This window comes from Micromesistius poutassou (assembly GCF_964030765.1).
Source record: "Micromesistius poutassou genome assembly, chromosome: 21".
Taxonomy (NCBI): Eukaryota; Metazoa; Chordata; class Actinopteri; order Gadiformes; family Gadidae; genus Micromesistius; species Micromesistius poutassou.
The window spans coordinates 11,347,511-11,374,236 of record NC_140291.1 but is presented as its reverse complement, the minus strand read 5'-3'; the positions used below and the strand labels follow the sequence as shown (position 1 = coordinate 11,374,236).

The window sequence follows — 26,726 nt, the reverse complement described above, 5'->3', positions numbered from 1 at the left end:
TTGAACCACAACAAAACCTAAAAAAAAAAAAGTAGGTGTGCCTGGCCTCCTCATATTAAAATGGTTGATTCACGGATGCGGGTGATGAAAGTACCGCGTTTCCCCTTACCGTCTGAGAGAGATTCGTAGTCATAGTCATACTCGTCCTCTTCCTCCTCCTCTTCCTCATTGGTGTTGTTGCTCGTTGAGCCCGCCCCCGGCGACCCCCCGTTGCTAGCCTGGGCCTGCATGTGGGCGAGCTGGTGAGCCTGTGAATGGAGAGAGAGAGAGAGAGTGAGAGCGTATTCGTATTGCATTACTTACAACTGACTAGTTTATTTTATATTAATATTAAAGTTATTCTGTTTGTTAGCATCTTGTAACGTGCATGAGTGAGTGTGTTGACCTTCTGTTTGAGGATGTCCACAGGTGCTTGGTGGGCTTTGAGCTTCTTGTTCTTGAGGAGTATCTTCCCCCTCAGCTGCAGGGGGGAGGGCAGGAGGGGGTCGTCACTGAAGTCGCTCTCAAGCAGGAAACGCATCACCAGACGCTCACCAAACACCGCCTGGGAGAGGAAGACGTCAACGGTTGAGTGGCGGACGCCGGCGAGGCAGAAAACTGTTTCTATTCTTCTTTTGAACATCGTTATTAACTATTTCAGATAAACGGTTTTGATTTCTCTGTCGATCGCCACACTTTCACCTGTATTTTCTTTTATCATGAACTAAAACTCTAGCACAGATTGGTCCGTCCGCTTTTGAATTTTTTAAATGTTGGTTAGAACAGGAGCGAGGCCAGACTGGTCTTCAGAGAGCGACTGAAATGTGATCTGGTGAGGATGGTCTCACGGGGCTGGAATGAGCTGAATGATTTAACGAGGTTAGAGGACCCCTCTGAGCGTTTAACACGAGTGAGCCTGCCACTAATGCTGATGAGAGCAGCAGTGCTTTGGTCTTTGTGACACTTTGTAAAGCACTTGTATGGTGATTCACCGTCTTGTTTTCGTTCCCAAACATTCACAAACTCTTTGCGTATTGATTTCCAAAAGAAAAAAAAAAAATGCTATAATGCTATCACTTACATTTGTGGTCGAGGGCACACTCACGTTAAACGTTTTTCAGCAGAGTTGGCACACGGAAGACATTTTGACGAATGAGATTGTTCGTCAGCAGACGTTTTAGCTAAGGGGGACTGCTGCGATAGTGTAATCACTCGCATTGCCCTTTAATGAGGGGAGGAAGGAGAGGAGGGAGGGAGAGAGGTCAGAGTTAAGAGGAGGAGAGAAGATAGGAGAGGGAGAGAGAAGAGAGGATGGAAAGGCTGAGAAGAGAGAGAAGAGAGAGGAAAGAGAGAAGAGAAGAGAGAGGAAATAGAGAGGAGAAAAGAGAGGAGAGAGAGAGTAGAAGAGAGGATGAGAGAGAGGGAAGAGAGGAGAGATGAGGAGAGAGAGGAGAGAGAGAGATTCTGACAACAGATTGTTGTCCGAATCCTCAGAGGGACCCCCTCCTGGGAGGAAGCCTCAAGCTCCTTTATCCAAACAAAATCCAAACACCAAATAAACAGACCTGCTTCTACAGAGGACTACAAATAAGCATAAAAAGACATTGCTTCCCGACTCTTATCAGACCACTTTATTAGTAGCCCATCTCGAAAGGAAATCTAGGAAATTATTAGATTATAATTAATCCCAAATCATAACAGATTAGAAATGACGATAAAGTGCTTCTCACAAGTTAAAACTGTTTTGAGATATTTTGGTGCCATTTTGTTCACAATGGATTTCATCCAGGGTACCAGGGTTGTGCGTCCTACCTTGAAGATGTCGGCCATCTTGCGTTGCTGAGGCAGGGAACAGTGGTTCTCAATGGACAGGATGACGGGCATGTCGGAGTTAACAAACGCTGAGCGGTTTACGGCCTCCACCACGTCCTGTGGAATCACGAGAAGGAACAGGACAGGATTTTAAGATTTATAGATGAAGGCTGTGTTTTATTTGACACTTATAAAAGGTATAATATGTCGTTTTTGCCACTAGGGGTCTCTTAATCAGTACATTAACATAATACCTTGTAAAGTAGGCACACTCATGCAGAAATCTTGTTCACGGACGTGTTAATGTATTATCAACTTTATTATTTAATGAAATAGCTAGGTTACATGACGTTGACTTGATAACCCGAACATCGAAGATAATGTAATTTTGGGAAACCCAGCGCTGTTATCCATGGCATGGCAAGGAAACTTTATTTATATAGCACTTTTCATAAACAAGGCAGACTCAAAGTACTTCACATATAAACATTGTCGTACAATAAAAGAAAATAATGGATAAGTAAAAAGTAAAATAGATAGAAAATAAAGGCAAAGTTAAAGAAAACACATTTTAGAAACATTTTTAGAAAGGCAAAGTTAAAAAAAAAGAAGCATTTTAGAAAGTGAGAAAATAAAGGCAAAGTTAGTAATAAAATAAAAAATAGATAAGCATTGTAACTAAATCATGCTTCCCCATGTTTCGTGTTGACTCTGGGGATAATTAACAGATTGGTCTCAGAGGATCTTAGTGGCCTAGAAGGCTTATGTAGTGGAAGCATATCAGTTAAATATTTTGGCCCTAAACCATGTAGGGATTTATAGGTTAGCAACATGATTTTAAAATCAATTCTCTGACATACAGGGAGCCAATTTAACAATTTAAGAATTGGTGTAATATGTTCAAATTTTTTGGTCTTTTTCTAGAACTTTTTCTAGAATTGTATGTATGTCTTTTTTCTGGGCTGTTACAAAAGCAGCTTTTCTCCAGGGTGCCTTTTGCTTTCCAGAAATCGCTTTAACCTTATAAGGTGCAATGACATCTATGACTTTCAAAATTTTCAAATTAAAGTTTTCTAAAAAATCATCAGCAGAACATGGGTTGAGAGGTGGTAGCAAGGAGATGGCCTTTTTAAAAAGTACATTAGAATGTTCATTGATATACCGTTTTTTGACAGTATTTGATTTTGTCTGTATGTCTGTACCTTATAGTTGGGAGGAGCTGTCTCTATCATAACGGTTGCACTGTTATTTTGTTCTAGCCATGTTTCAGTTAAGAACATAAAATCCAGTTGAGAAGTGGTAATAAAATCATGAACTAAAAAAGATTTGTTATTAAGAGACCTAACATTAAGTAGACCCATCCTGATGGTGTTATTGATAGGCTTTAAGGTTGATTTTGGTTTGAAGGGAATAGGTATGAGATTTGAGAGGTTAGCAGTGCGTCTAAGTTTCCCTTTGTTTACTCTCTTAGTGGCGACTGGTTCTTGTTCCGTCTCTGTCCCCACCGTCCGTCCCGACGCATCCTGGGGCTCAGGGGTGCACGGGTGGCAGATGCATGCGCAGCTGGCCTCTCTGACGACAGGGTCATGGTCGGTCTCTGTCCACACTATCCGTCTGGACGCATCTCGGGGCTTAGGGGTGCATGGGTGGCAGGTGCGTTCGTGGACTCTTGGAGTGGCAGGAACCGGTTCTTCAGTGGCATGGTTAACTTCAGCAATTGGCTAATCCGGCTGATACATGCTACTTTAGATTTGGGAACCTTAGCATTTGGCGTTGAGTGAACTTGTTGATTCACTTTGGAATGTTGTTTGGGCTTAGCACCGACTCTGTGCCAGTGAGAGGTAGCTGGAACTGTCTCTCTCTTGTCCAGCTTCGGGAAGGATACAGTGTAGCTTTGATCATCTTGTTGTGTATTTGTCTGAGCTAGCTCAGCAAACTCACCCATTGGCACTGTATCCTGGAGAAGTCCTTTGCATTTTTCTAATGCTGCTAGCCTCGTTTCAAATAAAGCCACTGTCTGTTGCAGTTTGGTGCAGTCTGAGCATTTCCCAGTCTCCATGCCTGAGACATCCGAGTACAGAGGCATGTTGGCGATAGGAAAGTCCAAGGCTTTTGCTGCGGTCTGATCCGGTAGTCAAAGTGCCAAAATGTATTGTTGAATCGAGCAATGGAGGTTGACGGAAACAAACTATATATACTTAAGTATTATGATCATGAAATAAAATAAAATAAAGTAGACCTGAACGATGAATTAAGTAGTTTTTGCCACTGCCTAGCAGAGCTTCGGGAAAACACGACCTCTCTCTCTCTGCTGCCTCTTATCTGCTGCCATGGACAAAACAACCGTAATAAAAGTTACTTTGTGAATGTGTTAAACGTTGTCGTAACTTTACAACGATAATGTACACATTACGGTGCTTCCCACAGAATTAGATTGTATTTGTGGTGGTAGCTGACTGAGGTGGGTTTTAAAAATTTCTAATGTTTTAAGTATGAAAGATATTGTATATTCTCGCTCTGCGATGTAACAGTGATGTGACGCGGGGAACTAAAGACATGATCACCGATATGAGTCCCGTGTGTCTAGCGGTGTATTCCTGCCAGGCAGCAGCACTCCTATCTATAGAGCCATTGTTTGGTCAATACCTCTACACAGTATTCCAATCACAAGGCCAAGTACCCTGCACTGGACAACCACTTAGCCAAAACACAATTAAACTGGCGACGTCTCACGTTTCAAAATGTTCCACGTGATTTGATTTGATTTATTTATTGCATCAAAGTGCCTCACACACACACGAAGAGACATAAGAATACAATTGAGGATTGAAACACAAAAAGTCCTGGACTTATTAACATTGTGGTCCTCACATAAAACATCAGAACAAGACAGACAAGACAAGACACTCACAGAGTGTGTGACAATAAAAAATGAAAAACATTTTTCTTAAATAAAATTGAAATTGAAAAAGGTAGCTGGCTCCTTGCTCTATTCAGCTACCCTCTCTAGTAACCAGGCCTTGATTCTCTTTTTAAATTAATTCAGGCTGGAAATGAATTTAATTTGCCTATCTAACGTGTTCCACTGAACTGCCCCTATATAGGCAAAGATGTGAAGTGGCAAAGAAGTGGATACATATCACTGCTTAGATGTGAATCCCACTAGCTCTACAACAGTAAAAAAAAAACAGATCATATACTGGTTGGCCAGTGGGGCTCCAGTGTGTCACATACATAGACTGTAAATAATACTGTATGAACTCACTTTAAACCGAATGTGGACATTGCTGGAAACACACTTATAAATTGCCAACAAAGCACACAAGCCCTCGTGAGATTAAGACAATGTATTCGATTAAAGTTTTGGGGTGTTTCTGGAGTCCCTGATCTTACCTTGGTGGCATGGGTGTATGCATGCATGTGTGTGTGTGTGTGTGTGTGTGTGTGTGTGTGTGTGTGTGTGTGTGTGTGTGTGTGTGTGTGTGTGGTTCATATACCTTGAAGGGAATCTTGGTGGTGAGGGTGTGTCCGTGGTAGATGACCGGCATGCCGTCATCCCCATCCCAGCAGTCCAGCTCCACGCTCCTGCAGCCCTGCAGAAGGACCTGCATCACCACGGCAACCCGAGGGGGGAGGACAACGTTGCGTTAATAGGGAAAGAGGAATTTTGAGCGGAACTGCAATTTCTTAGTGAATCCATCCAGGCGTTCTTCAATGAGATGGAGAAGCAGACCTAACCCTCCCGTTTCAAATCAAAATTGTATCAGCCACTGAGAACAATGGTAATGACATCAGGAAGTCAGTCTGCATGCCCTACTGTCTGTCTGCCTGGCCATCCGTTTGTCTGTTTCTTCATTATCCATCAACAGGTCACCAATCCATCCACCCATCCATCATCCATCAATTCATTATCCATCCATCCATCCATGATTCATCATCCGTGCGTCCTCCACCTCTCCACCCCTCACCCCCCCTCCCCACCTGGCTGTAGAGCTCCACGGAGGACTCCCCTTTGAGTTGGTGTCCGGTCAGGTAGGTGTTGTGGGACGACTCGATGTAGTAGTAGGAGAGGGGGTACTGCAGCTCCACGGGGTCCACCTGAGACTCCTCGTGACGCGACGCACAGTTGTCCTTGTCCATCAAATACCTGGAGGACAGGGTGAGTGAGTGAGTGAGTGAGTGAGTGATCGAGTGAGGGAGGGAGTGAGTGAGGTAGTGAGTGAATGCAAAGCAAAGAAAGGCACTGAGAGAATATGAAACGATATAACCAGATTTAAATAAGTAACCATTATTATAATAAAAACTATGATATATGTTTTATAGGTAAAATATATTGAATGAAGTATAATTTAATTATAATAGCATGTAGTAACAATGTGTAACCATTTAATTGAATAATTAAATAAATAAAAAATGGACTCAATTGCCAATAACTTCTCGCATTTTATTATTTGAAACATCTAAATTGTTAACATTTTAAATAGAGTGGTATTCCTAACAGAAGTACAGTTGTTTTACTGTAATATGAATACTAACACTACCAACCTGGCAAAGCCTTCAAATGACATCCAGCCCATCTGTCGCATGCTCGACGACGGCTCAAATTTCTGAAGCAGACAAAATTAATTAAAGCTCATTAAAGTCATCGACCCACTCCGTCATTTCCTGTTTACAGCTTCCTTACTTCCTTTCCTCTGAACCTCTCTCTCTCTCTCTCTCTCTCTCTCTCTCTCTCTCTCTCTCTCTCTCTCTCTCATCTCTCTCTCTCATCTCTCTCTCTCTCTCTCTCTCTCTCTCTCTCTCTCTCTCTCTCTCTCTCTCTCTCTCTCTCTCTCTCTCTCTCTCTCCTAATCATCTTCTATCATCTCTAGTTCCTCTGTCTCCTCTCTCTGTCGGAGTGCCTTTATCAGTCTGATTCTGTTCCTCCTTTACTCCTCTAGATTCATCAATTTGGCCAAGCATTCCCGCTCATCTTTCCATCTGTCGTTTCTGCACATCCATCCATCCATGAATTTGTAGTTATTTCTGCAGTGTTTAAATAAATAATCATCATCATTAAACTAATTGAATCTAACCCTATCTCCCTTTTCTCCTCACAAACCTCACACACTCTCAAGCTACTATTTCAACTCTACCCCCAAGAGTTATTGGTTTATTATTCAAGGTAGCCATTCGTCCATTAACAGCCACAACCCACATCCTTTACTGGAAGTAGCTGTACCGCAACATTTACAGCTTCCCCCCCCCCCCCACACCCTACTGTGCTCAAACCCAACAATCTACCATTTAGAACCCTATGTCCACTTAGAACTGCAGTCAAAACCTGTATATTATTGATCGACTTTATCTACAGGTACACTTAGAACTCTACCTCAACTTAGAACTCTACCTACATTTTCTCTCAGAACTTTACCGCCCTCTCCACTTAGAACTCTACCTCTGTCTCCACGTAGAACACTTCCTCCACTTTGAACACTTCCTCCACTTTGAACTCTACCTCTGTCTCCACGTAGAACACTTCCTCCACTTAGAACCCTCCCACCCCCTCCACGTAGCACACTCACCACCCCCTCCACGTAGCACACTCACCACCCCCTCCACGCGGCACTCTCCCTTCCTCCACACAACTGTATATCGTTGGGGCTCCATTGCATTACCTGTATGATGCTGAGGATCTCGTCGTAGCTGAGGTGCTCCCTCTGGGAGTTGACCAGGAAGTCGTTGAGCTGCGGGATGGCCATGCCCAGGACCCCGAGCGAGGCGTTCGCCACGCCGGTGCCGTTGGTCACGATGCTCGCCGCCGCAATGGCGTCCGAGATCTGCTTCTGGTTGTCCGTCATCTGCTGCCGCGTTCGGATGAAGAGGCCCAAGTCTGACCCGTTCCTGGTCAACAGGTCTGAGAGAGAGAGAGAGAGAGAGAGAGACAGAGAGACAGAGAAAATTGTATTTTAGCATGCGCTATATTACTGTGTAACATCATGTTCTATTCTAACACGTAGTATATTAGCATTATGTATGTCAGCATTTAGTATATTTGAATATTATTTGGGTAATATATTTGGGTTATGTGATAACGATGAATGTTAGCATGGGCTACATTAGCATGAGCTTTGTCCGCAAGTGGTATGTTGGAGTGATAGCGTGAGCCATGTTGGCACGGGGGCGTGTCAGTATGAGATATCTTTCTAATGTGGTAGGTTAGCGTGTGGTGGGTCAGCGTGTGGACGGGTACCGAGGTCCGGCTGGAGGCCCGCGTCTAGGTCATCGATGCGCAGGTTGGTGTAGAGGGGCGCCGACTCGGGACCGGACCGGCTCACGGGCACAGCAAACGTGTCAAACAGCTCCTTCAGGTCCTTCCTGCTGCGGATGCTGGCATAATAAAAACACAAAACACACTCTTCAAGATCACCCAACCGAACGTGGCCCTGTCCACAAGCCTCCGGTCTTAGTGAGGAACTGGTCCCCATCGAGGTGGAGGTCTTAGTGAGGAACTGGTCCCCTCGAGGTGGAGGTCTTAGTGAGGAACTGGTCCCCTCGAGGTGGAGGTCTTAGTGAGGAACTGGGCCCATCGAGGTGGAGGTCTTAGTGAGGAACTGGTCCCGTCGAGGTCGTAGGCTCCTACCTGAAGGACTTGAAGAGCTCCACGAACTCGATGAAGCTCATGGAGCTGTCTGAGATCATGAGGTTCTGGAAGCCTCTGAAGCACCTGCCGTGCCACGACCGGCTGCTCCATGCACTAGTAAACAACAACAACAACAACAACAACAACAACATCAACAACTCACAATCAACAACAGCAATTAATGTAAGTAAGTATCAAACACTAAGTGCGATGTCATCCGAAAACACGTACCCCGGTGGCGTCTTCGCGGTCCCTGATAGGACGGGAGAGGACTGGGGGCGGGTCGGGACGGCCCCCACCATGCTGGATGAGGAAGAGGAGGAGGTGGAGGAGGAGGAGGAGGAAGAGGCCAGCATGGCTGGGCTCCTATTGGCTGACAGGGAGAACGGTCCAGGGAAACTGTCCTCTGGGTGGAGGGGGGAAAAGAGTCGACAGAATATTTGTTTTATTTTATTTATATAAATGCACTTGTTTACTTTAAATGACATTTTTGGATGCAGAGCTAGGTCTGTTATCATCAGGTATCAGTTATCAGTTGATTACAGGTTATGGGTTAAGTTTAGGGTCATAACTAATGTGTAACTACAATCAGAGGAGCCTATGTATGTATGTCTGTCCCTGTCTGTCTGTCTGTCCTGAACAATTGTTCATCAGATGGACTTCACACTCGGTGGGTGTATTGCTGAGGACCAAAGGATGCGCAGAATCAAGGTTAAAGTAGTCTTATCGTTAGTTCCCGGAAAACAGGCACGGAACAGGCACTGCATTAGCTATATGATGCCTTGAAAAGATGCATTTTTAAAAGAAATAAAAAATATTTTTACATCATTAATATTATTATTTTATTTATTTAGTAAGAGGAGGATTGAAGCAGGTGACATTCTTTGTCTCTCCGGTTCTTCCATGTTCATGTAGAAAAGCACTAAGAGGAAGTCCTACCTGACTCCTCCTGGTCGATGCTGTCGTTGAACTCCATTCCGTTCCGGCCCAGTGCTTCCTTACAGCTCCGGGTCTTCCGGGAAACCATTTCATCGTCCGTCACATCCCCGCTGTCTCCCTGTGAACAACCAGGTCAACAACGTCAGTAACGAGCCAAACATCACAGCATTGTTGGGAAGTGATTTGGTTTATACAGCTTGCAGCTTTTTACAGTCTGACACAGACCATCAGTGGGAGGAAGACAAGTTTAATAAAAATATGTATAATCGAATGAATGTGATCTTAATTGACCATTGACCAGCAGAGGAGGTTAACTTTACAAACTTAAGTTTGTGTGTCTTGGGAACTTATCCCTTGTTTTATTTATTTTATTCCCCTTTGTTCCTCAATGTTTTAGTCCATTGTGCTGTGTGTTTGTCCTCCGTGCTTTAGTCCATGTGTTGTTTCTCCCCTTCCATCTAAAGGACCACAATGGAAACAAGCCTTTGGGCTTTATTGTGTTTTTTATCCTTTTGAACACTTTTGTTAATTGTTGTTCAATAAAGTTTTCATTAATTCATTCATTCATTCATTCATTCATTCATTCATTCAACTGCAGAATGGGAGGATGGGATGGGTGTGTGGGTGTTATTTAACCATTGGACCTATAAAATGATAAAATGACATACATTCAAAATATAAGACAAAGATTTGTTGAATCTGGATTTCCTTACACTAAAATAAATCCACAACAATGCTTGAGTAATATGCCCCGACTAATACCTGCCCCTTAGTGACATCATCCCAAAACACCCTAAGGCGATAAAAGCGTCTACTAAAGGACATCAATAACAATAGTAAATCGTTAGTGACACATCCTTCAAAATAAAAGCACAAATCGTTTTTTTTGCTGACCCTGACGAGGACCTTCTTCTTCTTCTTGGTCTTATCGTTTCCCAGCGTGTTGTTCTTCTGGCCGCCCGCCTTCTCCGCCCCGCCGGCGCCTATGTTCCAGCGCCGGCCCCCGAACAGCTCGATGGCCTGGGCCAGCGACGGGCCCTCGTAGCGACCGTCCTCCTGGAAGACCACACGCGCCACGCACCACATGTATGTCACATCGACTATAAGGCCAAACACCAGATAGATATTCTTTCAAAATTTCAATGTCAAATATCCTGACCAAGTACCATACAAATATCATACAAATATCATCCCAATATCACACCATCCTCACAGTATTACACCAAGTATGTGCCAAATATTGCACCAAAGGTCATCTAAATACAAGCCCAAATATCAGCCCGAATAGCACATCAAACCAAATAATCCCATATCAGCCCAAAATCATTCAAAAATATCACACAAATATCTCTCAAATATCACCCCCTACATCATGCAAATATTATTCAAAATTTCACCCAAAAAGATCTCCCCTAATATCACCACAAACATCCCACCAGGTATCACCGATAATACTAAGCATCCTTAACCCACCTGATACAAGCTGACATACTGCCTTCTCAGCCACTGCAGCCTCTGGTCGGGGAACTTCTTCAGTTTCCTGGTTGCGTTCACCAGCTCCGATAGGCCTTTGTAAAGTGCCTGGGCCGTGTGATTGGGTGCCACAAAGTGAAGCAGCCTATCAGAGGCAGAGACACAGTAAATATAGATTATTGTCACCAATACATTTATTTTCATAAAATGGTGAAGATGATGACGAAACATTTGATGATAGTGTATCATAAAATTAATAATGGAATAGAAACGGGAATGGAAACAGGCATTTATCTTGTCGCTTCATGTGTAGAGCTGCTAATGCGTCGCTAGCGTCTATAAACAGTGGCTTTAGACTTAATTTAGAGGGGCCTACCTGTTGTCGGTGGTGCTGAGGCCGTAGAGGAGCGTCAGGGCATTGTCCTCAGCCGTCAGTTGGCTCAGTTTGTTTTGCAGACACACAGCGTGGACATCTGCCCCGTGGTGACCCAGGAACACCGCCTGGCATTTCAAAACAAAAGCCCCTTACTCGCTGTACGCATGAACAACTTTTTTTTCTACGAAATAAATAAAACAAAATTACACATATATGTATAATCATGTACAAGTGCCAGCAGCTAATGTCTTGTCACAGGTGTACCTTGACCACCCCCAGATCCAGCAGGCCTTCAGCCAGACCAGCAGACACGGTTTGGCCCAGCCCAACTGGAGGCTCTGTCGCTGGGGCTCCTCCGCAACGAAGCTTCCCTGCCATTGAGGTAAAGAACAATCAGAAGTTGAATTGACATGTCTACAATGGGTGTACAAATCAACTGTCACACGTTTAGAACGGGATAATTAAGGAAACACACAATGAGATCTTCAGTTCAACTCATAATGCTATTAACGTCCTTCAATCGTTCGGTGATATGAAAAAGGCCTGTTGCTGTGTGGTTCTCAGAGGGGGCCTTCCTGTGGCTCTTACCCCAGGTGAGGGTGGTGTTGTCAGGCTGCAGTGTGAGGAGGCAGCGGGCACTGAGGTGGCTGTCCTGGTCGTAGTGGATCACTGTAGCGCCCTGCAGCAGGAACTGATGGACGTCGGGCTGCAGGGACAGCACATACCTGCAGAGGAGTGCGCATCTATGTTAGTGCATATGCACACATATATGTATATGTGTGTGTGTGTCTAAGTGTAAATGTGTGTGCTTCTGTGTGCGTGTGTGTGTGTGTGCGTGTGTGCATAAGTTAGTGTGTGTGTGTAAATGTTGTGTGTGTGTATGTGTTACCAGGGTATGATCTCTGTGTTGTGGCCGAAGGCCGGATGGGTTTCCTCGGTTCCCTGGAACTCCACCTCCTTCCCCCCCGCCTCCAGGCACGGCTCCGCCTCCACATCAGACACATCCCCCACCGTGAACCTGGAGGGAGAGAGAGGGAGAGAGAGCGAGAGAGAGCGAGAGAGAGCGAGAGAGAGAGAGAGATGTAAGAGTTAGACCTCCAGTCAGACCACCCATGCATTCTTGATGAGGGCCAGTACAAAACACCCCATCTCATATCAAACACATTCCATGTTGGAACACAATCCACTTCAAGTTTCACCTCCAGCCATTCTCGGAGTGACAAGTCGAATTAAAGCGCCATCAGCGTTAACGAGCTAATCCACTCATTCAAACGGGTCATTCGGAAACGCTAGGCCAGACTGTTAATGGATTCCGGAGCGTCTTCCTGTACAGGGATCCCGGTAACCCATGAATAGGTTAGAGGCTTTCGGTTCGCGGGGAGGTGTTTACGAGACAGAACGGGGACAACCTGAACCATACTGTAGTGCATAGATACAGCCTACACTTTAAAACAGCTTTGAGTTGTATTTGTAACTTATATCTGTTTCTGTTCATCTGTTCATTTGATTTCTCGATCCCTCCCTCTGTTTCTATCCCCTAGTTAATGTTTCCCTACCTCAAATATGAGTATTTGGAGTCATTTATTTGTTAAAGCACTTTGTAGTGTACCTTTAGTACTAAATAAAGCATGTTCTTCATTATTGTCTTAACTGTTTGAACTGCATTGCTTGGTTAGTCATGCCTTAAATACCATTCATTGTTAACATAGTCAAGATTCTTCTCATGAAGTGCACTAGTGAACATCTCCTGCGTTGCCTCCAGACCACTTACAAGACCCGAATGGCTTCAGGGGCTACCTTGGAAGAGCGGGAACTACGGTGAGGAAGAGGAGGAGGAGGAGGAGGAGGAGGGGAAAGAGAAGAAAGCAGGATGTGAGAGGAGCAGGAAGTTAAAGGATGATCAACACCTATCCGAAGGGTTCTGGGTTCGATCCTCTGTCCTCAGACTACCTTGTTGATGACACCTCGTCACGTTTAAATCAACCAACCGGCAAAAATGTTCAGCACAACAAATGAGGTGGATCTAAAATGGCGCCATCGGCGGACAGCAGCATGCTGAGATCTAACAGGACTCTTAATGTTTCCTGTCCCGGCAGGAAAGCCCAGGCAGGGTATGTGTTGTTTCTCCCGGTTGTTTATTTAAACCACTGCTTCCTCAGGATAACAGTCTGAGAATGTATTCCTGTATTAATCCATTAGGTTGTGTCTTATGAAGGGTAATTAGGGGGAGCCATGCAAAGATCCACCACAGACAGGAACACGAGGCGTCTGTGCTGCCATGAGCAAAGTGGATCATGGAAATTCAGGTGGAAAAAATCGAAGAGTCAAATTATGTCTCGCAGCTATCTTGGCATCCATATTGGATCCCACCGCAAATTGCAATAAAAAAAGAATGCAAAAACGAATGATTAATAAAATCGAAAGTCAAACGAGTATCTATCAGATGATCTTTGAAACCTTCTAGAACATTGTACTACTGATGAAACTTTGCATTCATAATAACGATGTGTTTTAGTATATTTTTTGTGCGGTGCTGGGTAGTCCTCGTCAATGTGATGCAGCTTGGAGCCACATTTAATTTTTGATTGTACTTCATTATATTTTTAGTACAAGTACAAGTAGAAGATTGACTGTAAAGACTACTACTGGGCTAGTGGGAGCCTGTACAACTGCCAAGGTTTATGGGTAGTGTAGTAAAGAGAAAAAGCAGCAAAATCTGACATATATTTTAAATGGTTATGCGGTCATGGTCCCCAGAACTCAAATGTGTCATATGTTATGCATGCTAAAATTGGCTGAAAGTGAACAAAGAGCAACAATGTAGGACGTCCAAGAAGGACGGCAAACTTTTGCGAGACATTTTCTTCAATAAACAAAGCTTTCGCTGTTGTCCACAAATACCTCGCGGGTACTGTGTTTGTTTATTATCCCGCTGTCACACAGAAGGGACGATTCTGTCGACCAATCAACAGACTGCGTGTGTAGCTCAAACTTGCCAGCACCCTTTCAGGCGTCTCGGTACCCCAACGGAGGAGTACTGCGAGACGAGTACGGCTCAATACGGCTCAGTCCGGATCACGCCCACTTTTGGTGGTGGAAACGCGACCCGTGCAGCACCTTTGCAGACTGAACTGACCCGCACCCTCCAGTGGAAATGCGCCATTTATGGTGCATGTCAAGTCCTTTGAAAGCATAATTATGGAAATGGCTACACAAATAAACTTGACTGTGTGCGTGTGCATATGTGTGCACGCGTCTTTGTGTGTGTGCGTGTGCTTGTGCATGTGTGTGTGTCCTTACGTCTCCACTGTATGTTCGTACAGCAGCGTGCTAAAGGACTTGGCCAGACAGAGCATGTGGTTCTGTCACAAACCGATGGAACGTCCAACGACAGAGAAAACAGGGTAAGCTCTGCTTGCTTACGTCTGTCAAACATTAAAATAGGCAACCTTTTTTCAGAAAGGAACCTTTTTTTTTTAATGCATTCAAATATAAATTTTGGCATTCAGTGGCCAATCAGGGTCACTGAATGCTGCAGCCTACCTCGTCGGATGAAAGTAATTAAAATTAAAATTAACTTAATCCTTGTCCTTTCCCAATCATACACAGATCTGAGAGTATCTAATATATAGTCTCTATCCAAGTCTAAATAACAACTGTTCTCCACCCTATTACCCCTCCGTGATAAAGACCTATTAATCTAATAGTCTAAAGTCCAAATAAGCGTAAGCACAGAAGATGACGTTAATACTAACGGATTGTAGCTTCGCTCCCTGAACGAGTTGTTCCGGGAAGTCGGGGGCGGGGCCACCGAGGAAGGGCTGTGACTGGTCGTTTCATCCGAATCATCCGCCTCCAGGCTACGGTTACAGGACCTGCGCAGGACAGAGAACAAACCATTAAGATGGCTAGTGGACAGTCTCTAGTGGGACGTTTGACTAACGGCCAGGCTCCATCCCCAAAGTCATAAGGACATAACAATTATTTTCTATGTATCTCAGCATTGCCATGGTGAGGATACACAGAAACAACTCAATTGAGTGAGGGACGAGAGAGTGACAGAGAGAGAGAAAGAGAGAGAGAGAAGGAGGCAGAGAGAGAGGGAGACCGTGAGGGACAGAGAGAGAAGGGCTGAAGGGATGAGATGCGACTATCCAGGTGGTTTCAGGTGAACAGAGCCTGTGTGAATCTAAGCTTCTATAACGTCTCCCCGCTGAGCGCCTGGGGTGAAGGAGTTGGAGGGTGAGGGGGGTAGTGGGGAGGATGGCATACCGGATGATCTGCAGGATGTTGCTGACGGTGGCCTCCTTCTCCGGGACGTGCAGGCCGTCGGGACCAGAGCGGGACATGAAATGCTGCTGGCCATGGTAGTCCGACACAAACTGACACGCACAGGAAGAAGAAAACCAACCAAACATTGACGACTGACACCAGAGTTCAGTCATCGTGTGTGTGTGTGTGTGTGTGCGTGTGTGCGTGTGTGCGTGTGCGTGCGTGTGTGTGTGTGTTTACCTCCAGTGAGTCTGTGTCTGTATTTTCCAGCGGGGCTTTGAGGCTGATGATGCTGGCGGTCCCGTCCAGAGCGTCGCTCAGCTCCTTCAGGAAGACGCCGCAGAACGGAACCACCTGACAGACAGACAGACAGACAGACAGACAGACAGACAGACAGACACACAGACACACACACACACACACACACACACACACAGTTAGTTAAAGAGCTAGGCACACAGGAGAATAGGAACTTAAAAGATCATGAGAAATATGTCCTCTAGGTATTTATTCACGTTCTCAAAGTTTCTTTAGACAAACAAACAAACAAAAAAACGCAAGAAGAAACAGACAAACCAACAGACAAACAAACAAAGGAGATTTTGTTGCAGTGGACAGATAATAGAGTAATAATGCAGTATATCGCATACAGATCTTTAAAATAAACGACATGATGGCTGGCTCGGGTTGGGGTCAAGGGTCAGGGTAAGAGCCACCTTGCATCCTGGGATATTGAGTGCTCTGGTGAGCAGCTTCTTGTACTCGGCGGAGGACTCGTGCTGGGCCATGGCGTCCTTAAGCCCCCGCATGGTCTCAATGTCCGCCTGCTCCATGAACTGCCACATCTTCAGCACCTTGCGAGAGCTGCAGCGCACACACACACACACACACACACACACACACACACACACACACACACACACACACACACACACACACACACACACACACACACACACACACACACACACACACACACACACACACACACACACACAATTGAAAAATAGTATTAAAATCTTTTCAAGCTGTGTTCAAGCGTATAATGATACATTTATTATTATATCAAACACAAAGTGGGTGTCATGAGGCGAGAGCGTGTGTGTGTGTGTGTGTGCGTGCGTGCGTGCGTGCGTGCGTGCGTGTGTGCGTGCGTGCAGGATTTCCTTGTCTGTACATAATGTCAGTACAATGTACAATAATGTCCATGCATGTAGATGCATAATGTGTCTGCGGCGTGTGTTTGTCTATCTGTGCACGTGTTTGCATGTATCCCTATTGGTGTATTAAATAATCCCCATTCGCTGACAACGCTGTCACCAGCCAGTCCTCCGGGCCTCCACATGATACACGAACACACGACAAGACATGTTGTTAGGCAGACAACGGCCACCTCACCGCAGCCCGGCCAGGAACTCCATGACGGCATTGTAGTTGCCCATGTTCCAGCAGCAGCGGGCGGTGTGCACCAGGTAGGAGAACACCTCCCTCTTCTCCTCCATGGAGCTGGCCGTCAGCACCAGCCACGTCACCCACGAGCTCACCTGGGGAGGCGGAGGGAGGGGACAGATCTTCAGTACCCCTCTGTGCCCACAGTGGAGCCCTATAGGCATCCTAGATCAGGATGCCCTGAGCCCTACCTGCTCCTTAAACAGGGGCCGTAAGGTGTGCAGTTTTATACTATAAGAGAGTGACGCCTCATAACAGAGAAAAGTTGGGACAGCTTACATCATTGGTTCATGCTATTGTTGCAGACCGTTTTTTCCAACAACACACGTATGAAGCAGGACTCTCTCTTACTAGAAATGAGGCGCCCCTTGTCCAGTACTTGCAAGGCTAAGCCCCTTTCACACATGTCATCCCAGTCAATCACCGGGATGACCTTTCAGGCACCGCTTGTGGTTTTCACCGTTCACACATGCAGCTACGTTCTGGAAAGGTGAGCGCCATGCGCCCGTTCACACATGGCCTGGCAATGCCGTCAGAGGGGCCAGTCCAGCAGATGGCGCCATGGCGGTAAGGCGACACTTGTAGACGCCAGCCTCCGTGGTGCTAGCGGACCGAGCAGAGCCCCCATATTTCAGAACCGGTTTGCGCTTCCAGCCGTTCTTGAAAAAAGGAGCTTGTCGGCAAACAAAAAGAAGCTGAATTGATGTTGTAACGGGATCACGAAAGAAGCAGTGGCACGTTAAGTTAAACAGTCGCGGATTCAAATACGTCCTCAGCAGAGTTTTATGATTGGTTTGCTTGCTCCACGTGAAAATGTCAAGACAATCCTTCAGTGCCTCTCCGGCCAAGGTGACTGCTTTCTTTTCCAACACAGACGAACCAGCAGAGATCCAGAAATATATCTAGGTCTGGAGCAGGCAAATTGTGGGTGCAGATCACCCGGTATATCGATCACTGGTCCCAATGCCTCCTGACCCCACGCCAGAAATCTTCCGGAAACATGCAGGGAAAGCCAGCATGTGTGACATGGGTTCCACGTACATCCTTAAAAGTACGATCCAAAAGTGCAACAGTTATACCCGGACACCAGGAGGCTATAACGGACACTCTGATTCTATGTCCCCCCCTGAGAGGGGAAACACTAAAACCCGTGAGTCACTCTTACCTGTTGCTCTTAGCAACGGCTAAATAACTAAATAGTAAAATAGTAAACAATTAAGACCTCAGCAGCTCAGGTCGTCCAACACAGAGCCAGTGAATAGGACTGACCTCTGCATGCTGTCACCGGTCAGATCCTGAATGCTCAGTTCATCAATATACATCCACCGTTCACAGGAGAAACAGAAACACTACTATGTAAAACAGAACAACAGATAAAATGTAGGTAGGATAGGGTGGCGGGTTGAGATATAGGTAAGTAGGTCCGTAGTAAGGAAGGTAGCAAGGTAGGAAGGTAAGTAGCACTAGTAGTAGGTTCATTCTGTAGGGTAGATTTTCTACATTGAACATTTGAAAACCAACAGCTCTTTCAGACCTGCCCATATCAGCCCTGGAATATTTCTTGGGCTCACGGCAAGGCCAAACACGGTGTTCAGCCAGGAGAAAGCCACCGCCGCTATGCTGTTACAACACACACACACACACACACACACAGACCCACTCTAATCCAACAGGGTATTGGCCTTCGAAGAAATACAAAGACAGAGGCCAGATACTCTGCGTACATCCAGAACACAGCACTGCGCACACGCGCACACACACACACACACACACACACACACACACACACACAAACACACACTAGAGTACACACAGCTACAGCGGGTACCCCACAAATATACATGCAGATTAGCATGTTTATGAGCTACTGCATGAAGCTTCTTCTAAACATAGTGCTGGTATAAGCCCGCAACCAGACCGCTTCAAAACCCCGAAACATTGCCTAGAATATTTTTGTACTGTGCTTGATACAAATTATACGATACCGGTTAGCTAAGAATCCAGTAGAACACTACCTAAAATATGTAAGCATTGGGCATAATACTACCAATATAATACAGCTCAGCCACAAATCCAATGGTACACTGCCCGAAATGTGCACGCAATCATGCTAAATACTAATACTCTTAATATATTATTAAATACCATTACATAAGTATTGAGTGCTTCCTACAGTCTAAACTATATGAAAAACCTAAGTGCATGTTCAGAAGTGTTTGTGTGTGTTTTTGTGTGTTGCTTTAATCAAAGTAAAATGAATGCATTTGTTTAACCCCAGACATAAATACCTCCAAAGCTGCCTTGCACAGGGCACAGGTCATAGCAGTTGGCACACACAAACACACAACCATTTTTCACACACACACACACACACACACACACACACACACACACACACACACACACACACACACACACACACACACACACACACTCAAGACTCAAGACTCAAGACTCAAGACTCAAGACTCGGGTGTGGGTGACAGGGTGTGTGTGTGTGTCTGGGCGTGTGTGTGTGTGCATGTCAGCTCTGCTCTTAGCTATTCTCCCTGTCTGTCCTGACAGACACAGCACTTCTGCCAGGTGCTGGGTAGCTACGGTTACGACAAATCATTCTAGAGCTTTCCGTCTGTCGCTAGAGTTACCGCCATGGTTTAGGGGCGCTCAGTCCATCGGAAGCAGAACGTGCACTGCTGGCACTGGGCAAGGTACATAGCAGAGCGGGGGAACATGGCATAGCAAAGTACATAGCTTAGCGGGGAATATAGCGGAGTGGGGAACATAGCGGAGCGGGGAACATCAAGGCATGTAGGCATTAGTGGTTTGACAAGAGGAACTACAGAAGAGATACCAGTAGATTGTAGTAAGAGAGAGATACCAGTAGATTGTAGGAAGAGAGAGAGATGCCAGTAGATTGTAGGAAGAGAGAGAAAGAGACAGAAAGAGAGTGCGAGGGAGAGGTAAGATAAGAAAGATGAGAAAGATGAGAAAGAGTGTCATGTGACTAGTGTCAGAATGGAAGAGAATGAGAGAGGGAGAGAAACAGAAACAGAAAGGAGAGCGAGAAGCAGCGGATTAAGAGAAGATCGGACATGGGAGAAGGAGAGAGCAGAGAAAAAGAAAAGAGATGGGGATGAAGAAAACATCTATGTAATGAGTTAGGGCCCCAGAACAAACAGCACTATAAATCGAACAGGTGATGACACAACACATCACAACATGGACGCCCATCAAACACACCCGCACAGCTGAGCATCAAGATGGCATCTCTTTGATCCAGCCCTGTGTGTGTGTGTGTGTGTGTGTGTGTGTGTGTGTGTGAACCCCCCCTTAGATGCAGGACATTACATAACTGAGGTCACCCAAGAATTCTTCCCCTCTTCACACTGTGAGTACACAGTGTACTACCTCGCATGGGGACCGCATTACCCAACACACACACACACACACACACACACACACACACACACACACACACACACACACACACACACACACACACACACACACACACACACACACACACACACACACTTCCCAACTACTGATTTCAGGTTAGATCTTTTCTATTTTAATTGTATTTAAAATGTATTCTTTTTTTATTTTTACAGTTTTTCATCATTTCCATTTTTTATTTCTATTTAATTTTTTTGTTTTTGCTTTTGTTCTAATTGTACCAAGTGTTACGTTTTCTTTTAAGTATAAATGACAGTGATGACAGTCCTGTATTTCGGTCACAGTAAAGTTTTCGTTTTTAATGCAATCTTTTTTTTTTTCTAAATACACGTACATTTGATATGGTTAACCAGATACATGGTAGGCTGTTAGCTCCACACCAGAACACACCTCTTTCTGCCCTTTCCAGTTGATTTTAAAGCTATTTGTCTTCTATATGTAAAAGGTTACGGCTTTAACATTATTTCTAATGTTATGTAGTAACGTTGTTAGTCATAGTATGGAATATGAACAACATACTACTTTGAATATGTGATTGTTGAGACATTTATATCTTATCAGAAAGAATGTCTCCAAAGGAAGTGTTTGTCAGTAAACATACAGGAGATATCAACTCAAACTCAACCCCACCCTGCTGTTTTGTCATTAATTGCTTTGCAGTCAAATAAACTGATAAAAGGACGACCAAAGTGTCCACTTTACAGGTGGCACAAGTTTGTTGGTTTGATTGTTTGTGTGTAAGAATGTTTTCTTCACTGAACACCTCCTATTTCTGGCCAATCAGTGTCCCCCATCTAGGGAGCTGTCATCAGTCTTTGGCTCCACTATGCCCATATATGGACACTATGCACATTTTAGATGTGACTTAAATGAAAGCCAGCTGATGTTAAACGGAACACAACATACATATGACATCATCATCTCTCCCTCTCTCTCCCTGTCTGTTTGTGTCTCCCCCGCCCCCTCTCTCTCAATCTCCCCGTCTCTATCAGTATTTAAGCATTCTCAATGTTTATTCTCAAAGTCAGTCTGCATTAAAGGCTCTGCATGGCGCAACGTTTAGTGTGTTAAGTTAGCCAACAAACTGCCACAGCCTCGTCACAGAATGTATGTGTGTGTGTGTGTGTGTGTGTGTGTGTGTGTGTGTGTGCGTGGTGTTGTGTGTGTTGGTGTGTGTGTTTGTGTGTTGGGGTGTGTGTGTGTGTGTGTGTGTGTGTGTGTGTGTGTGAGAGCGTTTTTGTATTTATGCAGCATTGGTTACATGCATACTTTACGAGCGCCATACCAAATACAGTAAACAAGCTCCCTCTCCCTCAGCGAGGGAAGGCTGCAACTAAGCCAATAGCATTAGCATATTAGCGTCCTACATAGAGATCGGCCCCCACCTTCTGAGATGGCTAGCCGCGAAGGTGGAGGTCATGAGACGTACGACTGCATAAGCTTTCATCCGCAGCCAGAGAGCGGATTAACAACTCTATTTCTCTTGAGTTGAATGAATCGAAAAATAGTTAACTATTAGGTTAGTTATTTTAAATGGTTGAATATTATTGATTGACAAATTACACACAGCTCGCCTCCCCTGAAGCATTCGAGAATATGAGGTTTAAATACGAGCCCCATCTTCAGATGATGCTCTTTCCCCTCACTCGTGCCCTCAGATAAAAAGTACAATTCAAAAGGGCTTTATTCGCATGGGTAATTAATTACATTTTTTACATATAATCCAACTACAATCAAAAAATGGACTTATTCTCTCCCTCCCCCTCCCGCCTCTCACCTCGTTGAAGCGGGCCACCAGGTCCTCCACGGCGTTGCGGCGCTGAGCATTGTGGGTAGAGGAGGGAGGGGCCGACAGCGAGGCCTTGAGGCTGGGGTGCCGCTTGGTCTGACCCTCAGTACCCCCCAGGTCCCGGGTCAGGAAACACAGGTAGTCCAGCGGAAACACCTGGATGCATGGGGATTGGATGAATGAATGAACGAATGATGGACGAATGGAATCATTAATGGATTCATTAACGGATGGAAGCTGTCATTATATAACCCACAACCTAAACGTGGGTTGGTTCAGTCAACCTGCTCTATTTATTTAACCCATTTATTGCACTCATCGACTACAGCAGTGTGTAAGTCACGTAGTGTGCGTTGGTGCATTTGTGCGTGCAAGTGTGCGTTTGTGTGCGTGTGGCCAGCATAACAAGGCTGGTTATAGGATGAGTTATGGCCAAGGATGTAACCTAATAGGTGTTGGGGGAGGGGGGGGGGGGGGGGTGCATAGACTGAGAGATGTGAACCCTTCTGGTGGGGGCATGTGAACCCAGGAGGAGTTGAATATAGGCAGCAGTGTCTGGCTCTACACTTCATTGCCTGTCTTTACTCATGTAGTGTATAGAGAGATATGTTTAGCAGGCTCTCTTCAATGTTTTGCATACGCTTTAAATGAAATGTTTCTTTGTAATTATTTTACCGTCCTGTAATTCTGTGCTGTGACACCCGCATTTCCCTTCTGGGATTATTAGAGTTTATCGTTGCGCTATTACGTTTGCCTGATCGTTCCGCGCTATCGTTATCCGATTATCCGTTTCATTCTGAAATGTTATTAGTATTGATGCGCCACACACACACACACACACACACACACACACACACACACACACACACACACACACACACACACACACACACACACACACACACACACACACACACACACACACACACACACACACACACCCCCCCCCCTAACAGGACGTCCGGCCCCCACTGCTGCCGGAGTGACTCAGGGTGCCCATGTATTATTATGTATCGAATTCAAATGACTTTAACAGATGAAGACACAGCACTCAAGTATCATTTAATCACGTATATTATATTTAGTGTTATATTTAGAGTTCAGAGTTTGAATAAATATAAATAATAACAATTAAAACACGTGCGTATCCGTCTCCACGCCGAGCCTCGGCCCTTTTGACCGTTATTATCGGTGCGTGTGTGTGTGTGCAGGAGGCCCCCGGGGGGGGCCCTCACCCTCTGGTACAGCTCCTGCTCCTGCTGGGTCAGGATGCAGGCGATCTCCTCTGGGAACTGAGCCAGGGGCCGCAGGTCCGCCAGCTCCCGGCTGATGGCCCCCGCTGCCATGGGGGCCGGCGTCGCCACGCCGACACCCCCGCTGCCCGCCGTCACACCGCCAGGGACCTGGCGCTCTGCGGGCGGGGAGGGGGGGAGGAAAAAAAGAAAAGAAATGTACATGTGTTTTGTTTATATTTGGATTTTCAATTTATATATAAATATATTAAATATACATATTAACATTTCAAATAAGTTACTTTCTAATCCTCTAGGGTGAAATCACCCTTTTGAGAAAGGCTGTACTGAAACTCTGCGAGGAAGTCAGGTATCGACCTGTCGACCTCCCAGTTATGATCCCAGTTAAACCATCGCTCAATCGGCTCTCGATCAACTACAGACTTAATCAACTGGAAAGGGCAGAAAGAGGTGTGTTCTGCGGTGGAGCCGACAGCCTACCGTGTATCTGGTTAACCATATCAAATGTACGTGTATTTAGTTTGCAATAGTATTTCCTTTGTATGATTGTATGGTTGCTCTGTTTATGCCTCATGTATTGATACGGTTTGTGGTATTAACTACTCCCGCTCAGGGAATACAGACGAAAATGAGCTTGTAGGTGTCTCTAGTGCACCAGAGTAATAAAGAAAAGCATAAATAATGGCAATAATAAGTGTGTACTACAGAATAAGTCAGAGTTGTAACGGGGGTGAATGCTGAGATAATGGTTGCGGAGTGCTGTCTGAGGTAGGCTGATATCTCCTAGTAAGAAAACTTAAATGTCAATCACTAACGCAATTGCACAGAAACCAAGACAGACACAGAAAAAAAATCGAAATGTCTTCAAAACATTTGGTTGTGCATTAAACAATTTGTTCAATTGAGGCTTTTTAGAAGATAAAGCCGACCTGTTTGAGGGCTATGATTAATTTGTTCTGGGTACTAGCCAGTTGAATACCATTCAACCCACAGGTCTGGAAAACGTACAATGGAAATGATGAAATACCAGGAATTAGACACACTCCTTCTGCTTATTGTCAACTGTCACACTACATATAGGCACACACATACACAAGCACACACACACACACACACACACATGCACACTCCCTCTGTCAAACACACAACACACACTCCCTCAAATGCAAACAGATACACACACACACACACTCCCTTTAACATGTGCACAGACACTTCATAATGTACTGGGCAACCCTTGAGATGTGCTACAGGTAACCATGGTAACAAGTGACCGCTGAACAGGAAGAAAAAAAAACACGCTTATTTACACACTTTGATTTATAGATCCGGTCTCTGGCCTCCTGTAATGAACTTGCTATGTGTGTGTGCACATGTGTGAGTGTGTGCCTTCAAGGATTTGTCCAGTTTGTTAAGACCCAAGGTTAATTGTTGACACTGTCTACGTCGAGATATAAACCCTCTGGGTTTTTAGTTTAACTCACCTCCTCTAGCAGTGGATGGCAGTTGGCCATCCATTGACACTCACTATATCCCAAACGAGCGTTCAGCAGGACTTCATAACAGTGTCTTTGTGTCATCCAACCAAACCATAAGCGCATACGTACTAACCCGGCTGCATTCTCCCATTCTCCAACAGTGCCCACACACAAACAAAACAAAAGTTTCAATCCTGTGTTTACACGTCACTGCACATGCTTATGGACTTAGAGACTTAGAGTCGCGGAGCAAGAATTCTGTGGGAAAAAAAGCTGCTGTTCATAATTCCGAAATATCACATGGCCTCTAACGCGGCCACTATCTTCACACAGAACTCTTAACTGCTGCCCCCCCCCCCCCCCCCCCCCCCCCCGCCAAGTTCCTTCTGCCTTTAAAACACGTTCGAAATAACCAAATATTCAAACAGCGGTTCATTACCCCTCAGTGTATTCTCCAGCCCTCAAGGGGAGACCGCATGACGCAACAGACATCCGCTGAGAACAGCGAGATTAGTACCAATCACAATATCTGTACAAGGATACACACAAGAGCAGTCGGAGAGTGGAGTGGATTGATGCAATCTAACTTTTCTATGCACGATTCTAGTGCATAGAAATCGTGCATAGATTTCTATGACTGTCTAGTTGCTGTCCTGGATCAAGCGAGATTTGGGAGTTAAGAGGGAGTGCCTGTGGGTCTCCAGCCCGGAGCAGATAAGGGCCATGCACACCCCAGACGTTGATGCTCCTCTCCTGGCTTTAAAAACGCCATGAGTCATTCTTGCTTGGTCAAACAATCAGGTCGACATTCATCATCATTAAAGTCTTCTCTTTACTTAAGTCAAGTGTGTTTTTTTTTTTATTTCTATTCATTGATTATCTCATTTGAACTTCTCTCGACAGATAGGTCGTCTTCAATCTCGTCATTCTTAACTTGTTACTCAGCAGAGACGTTCAGACTGCATCGTAGAGGGGGACTTTCCCTTCTTTCATTTCACTTATTTAGGTATCTGCTTCTTAATATCTAGTGGTTGAATGCGTGCTGTCATGTTGTGAAGTTGACGGCTCACTGCTAGTCGAAGAGACGGGGATCTGCTAGGTGAGCGGAGGGGAAACGCTTAGCGTCCACTTGGGGCCAACATGGATGCATGCACACGCGTGCTTCAGCACTCATCTTTATGCATGACCATGACCCATCTGCATGCACTACAAAAGCCTCTGTGTGTGTGTGTGTGTGTGTGCGTGCGTGCGTGCGTGCGTGCGTGCGTGCGTGCGTGCGTGTGTGTGTGTGTGTGTGTGTGAGAGAGAGAGAACATGTGCGAGGGGGAGAGGGAAAGTGAGACAGTGAGAGAAAGTGCGATAGTGTGGTGCGGTGTGTTTAAGAAAGAGAGAGAGGCCGAGATAGATAGAGTGCTTCTGTGTGCCTGTGTGTCGACATCAGAATTTGTGTGTGTGTGTGTCCTAATGCGTGTGTTTGTGTGTGTGCGTCCTCATGTGTGTGGGTTTATGCGAGTGTCCGTGTGCTCATGTGTGTGTCCGTTTGACTCTCTGGTCTGTCTGTCTGTCTGTCTGTCTGTCTGTGTTTAAATGTGCAGCTCTTTAAAGTGCAAGTGATGAACCCCCTATTTCAGCTCGAATTCGGACACTGGGATTAAAATAAAAATCTGATATTGCGTTCACTACCCCTTTAATGGCTCTGTGATTTTGAGCGGCATTAAACGCACCTCGTCTCTGGGTCTCAAACAACTTTATGCTAGATGAACACAGGATACACGGCCCACAGGAGACCCCTTTAATATAGATCCTACACACACACGCACGCACGCCC

General features: G+C 45.3%; 1 protein-coding gene across 4 annotated transcripts in view; it reads right to left on the bottom strand.

The window, feature by feature from the left end:
• The window catches only part of plce1 (phospholipase C, epsilon 1), a 74,851-nt gene that overhangs the window by 21,995 nt on the left and 26,130 nt on the right, over positions 1-26,726 (bottom strand). For all 4 annotated transcript variants that reach the window (XM_084485882.1, XM_084485879.1, XM_084485880.1 and 1 more), the window contains 24 exons: positions 23,403-23,578; positions 22,156-22,323; positions 16,872-17,017; positions 16,190-16,337; positions 15,714-15,827; positions 15,474-15,583; positions 14,957-15,076; positions 12,091-12,219; positions 11,790-11,926; positions 11,466-11,572; positions 11,202-11,326; positions 10,826-10,970; positions 10,247-10,408; positions 9,353-9,470; positions 8,645-8,819; positions 8,414-8,527; positions 8,024-8,160; positions 7,449-7,687; positions 6,337-6,398; positions 5,773-5,938; positions 5,289-5,396; positions 1,792-1,908; positions 386-544; positions 110-248 (listed from right to left, as the gene is read on the bottom strand). In XM_084485882.1, the coding sequence (XP_084342008.1) occupies positions 110-248; positions 386-544; positions 1,792-1,908; positions 5,289-5,396; positions 5,773-5,938; positions 6,337-6,398; positions 7,449-7,687; positions 8,024-8,160; positions 8,414-8,527; positions 8,645-8,819; positions 9,353-9,470; positions 10,247-10,408; positions 10,826-10,970; positions 11,202-11,326; positions 11,466-11,572; positions 11,790-11,926; positions 12,091-12,219; positions 14,957-15,076; positions 15,474-15,583; positions 15,714-15,827; positions 16,190-16,337; positions 16,872-17,017; positions 22,156-22,323; positions 23,403-23,578 (3,321 nt within the window). The remainder of the gene's footprint in view (positions 1-109; positions 249-385; positions 545-1,791; positions 1,909-5,288; positions 5,397-5,772; positions 5,939-6,336; positions 6,399-7,448; positions 7,688-8,023; positions 8,161-8,413; positions 8,528-8,644; positions 8,820-9,352; positions 9,471-10,246; positions 10,409-10,825; positions 10,971-11,201; positions 11,327-11,465; positions 11,573-11,789; positions 11,927-12,090; positions 12,220-14,956; positions 15,077-15,473; positions 15,584-15,713; positions 15,828-16,189; positions 16,338-16,871; positions 17,018-22,155; positions 22,324-23,402; positions 23,579-26,726) is intronic.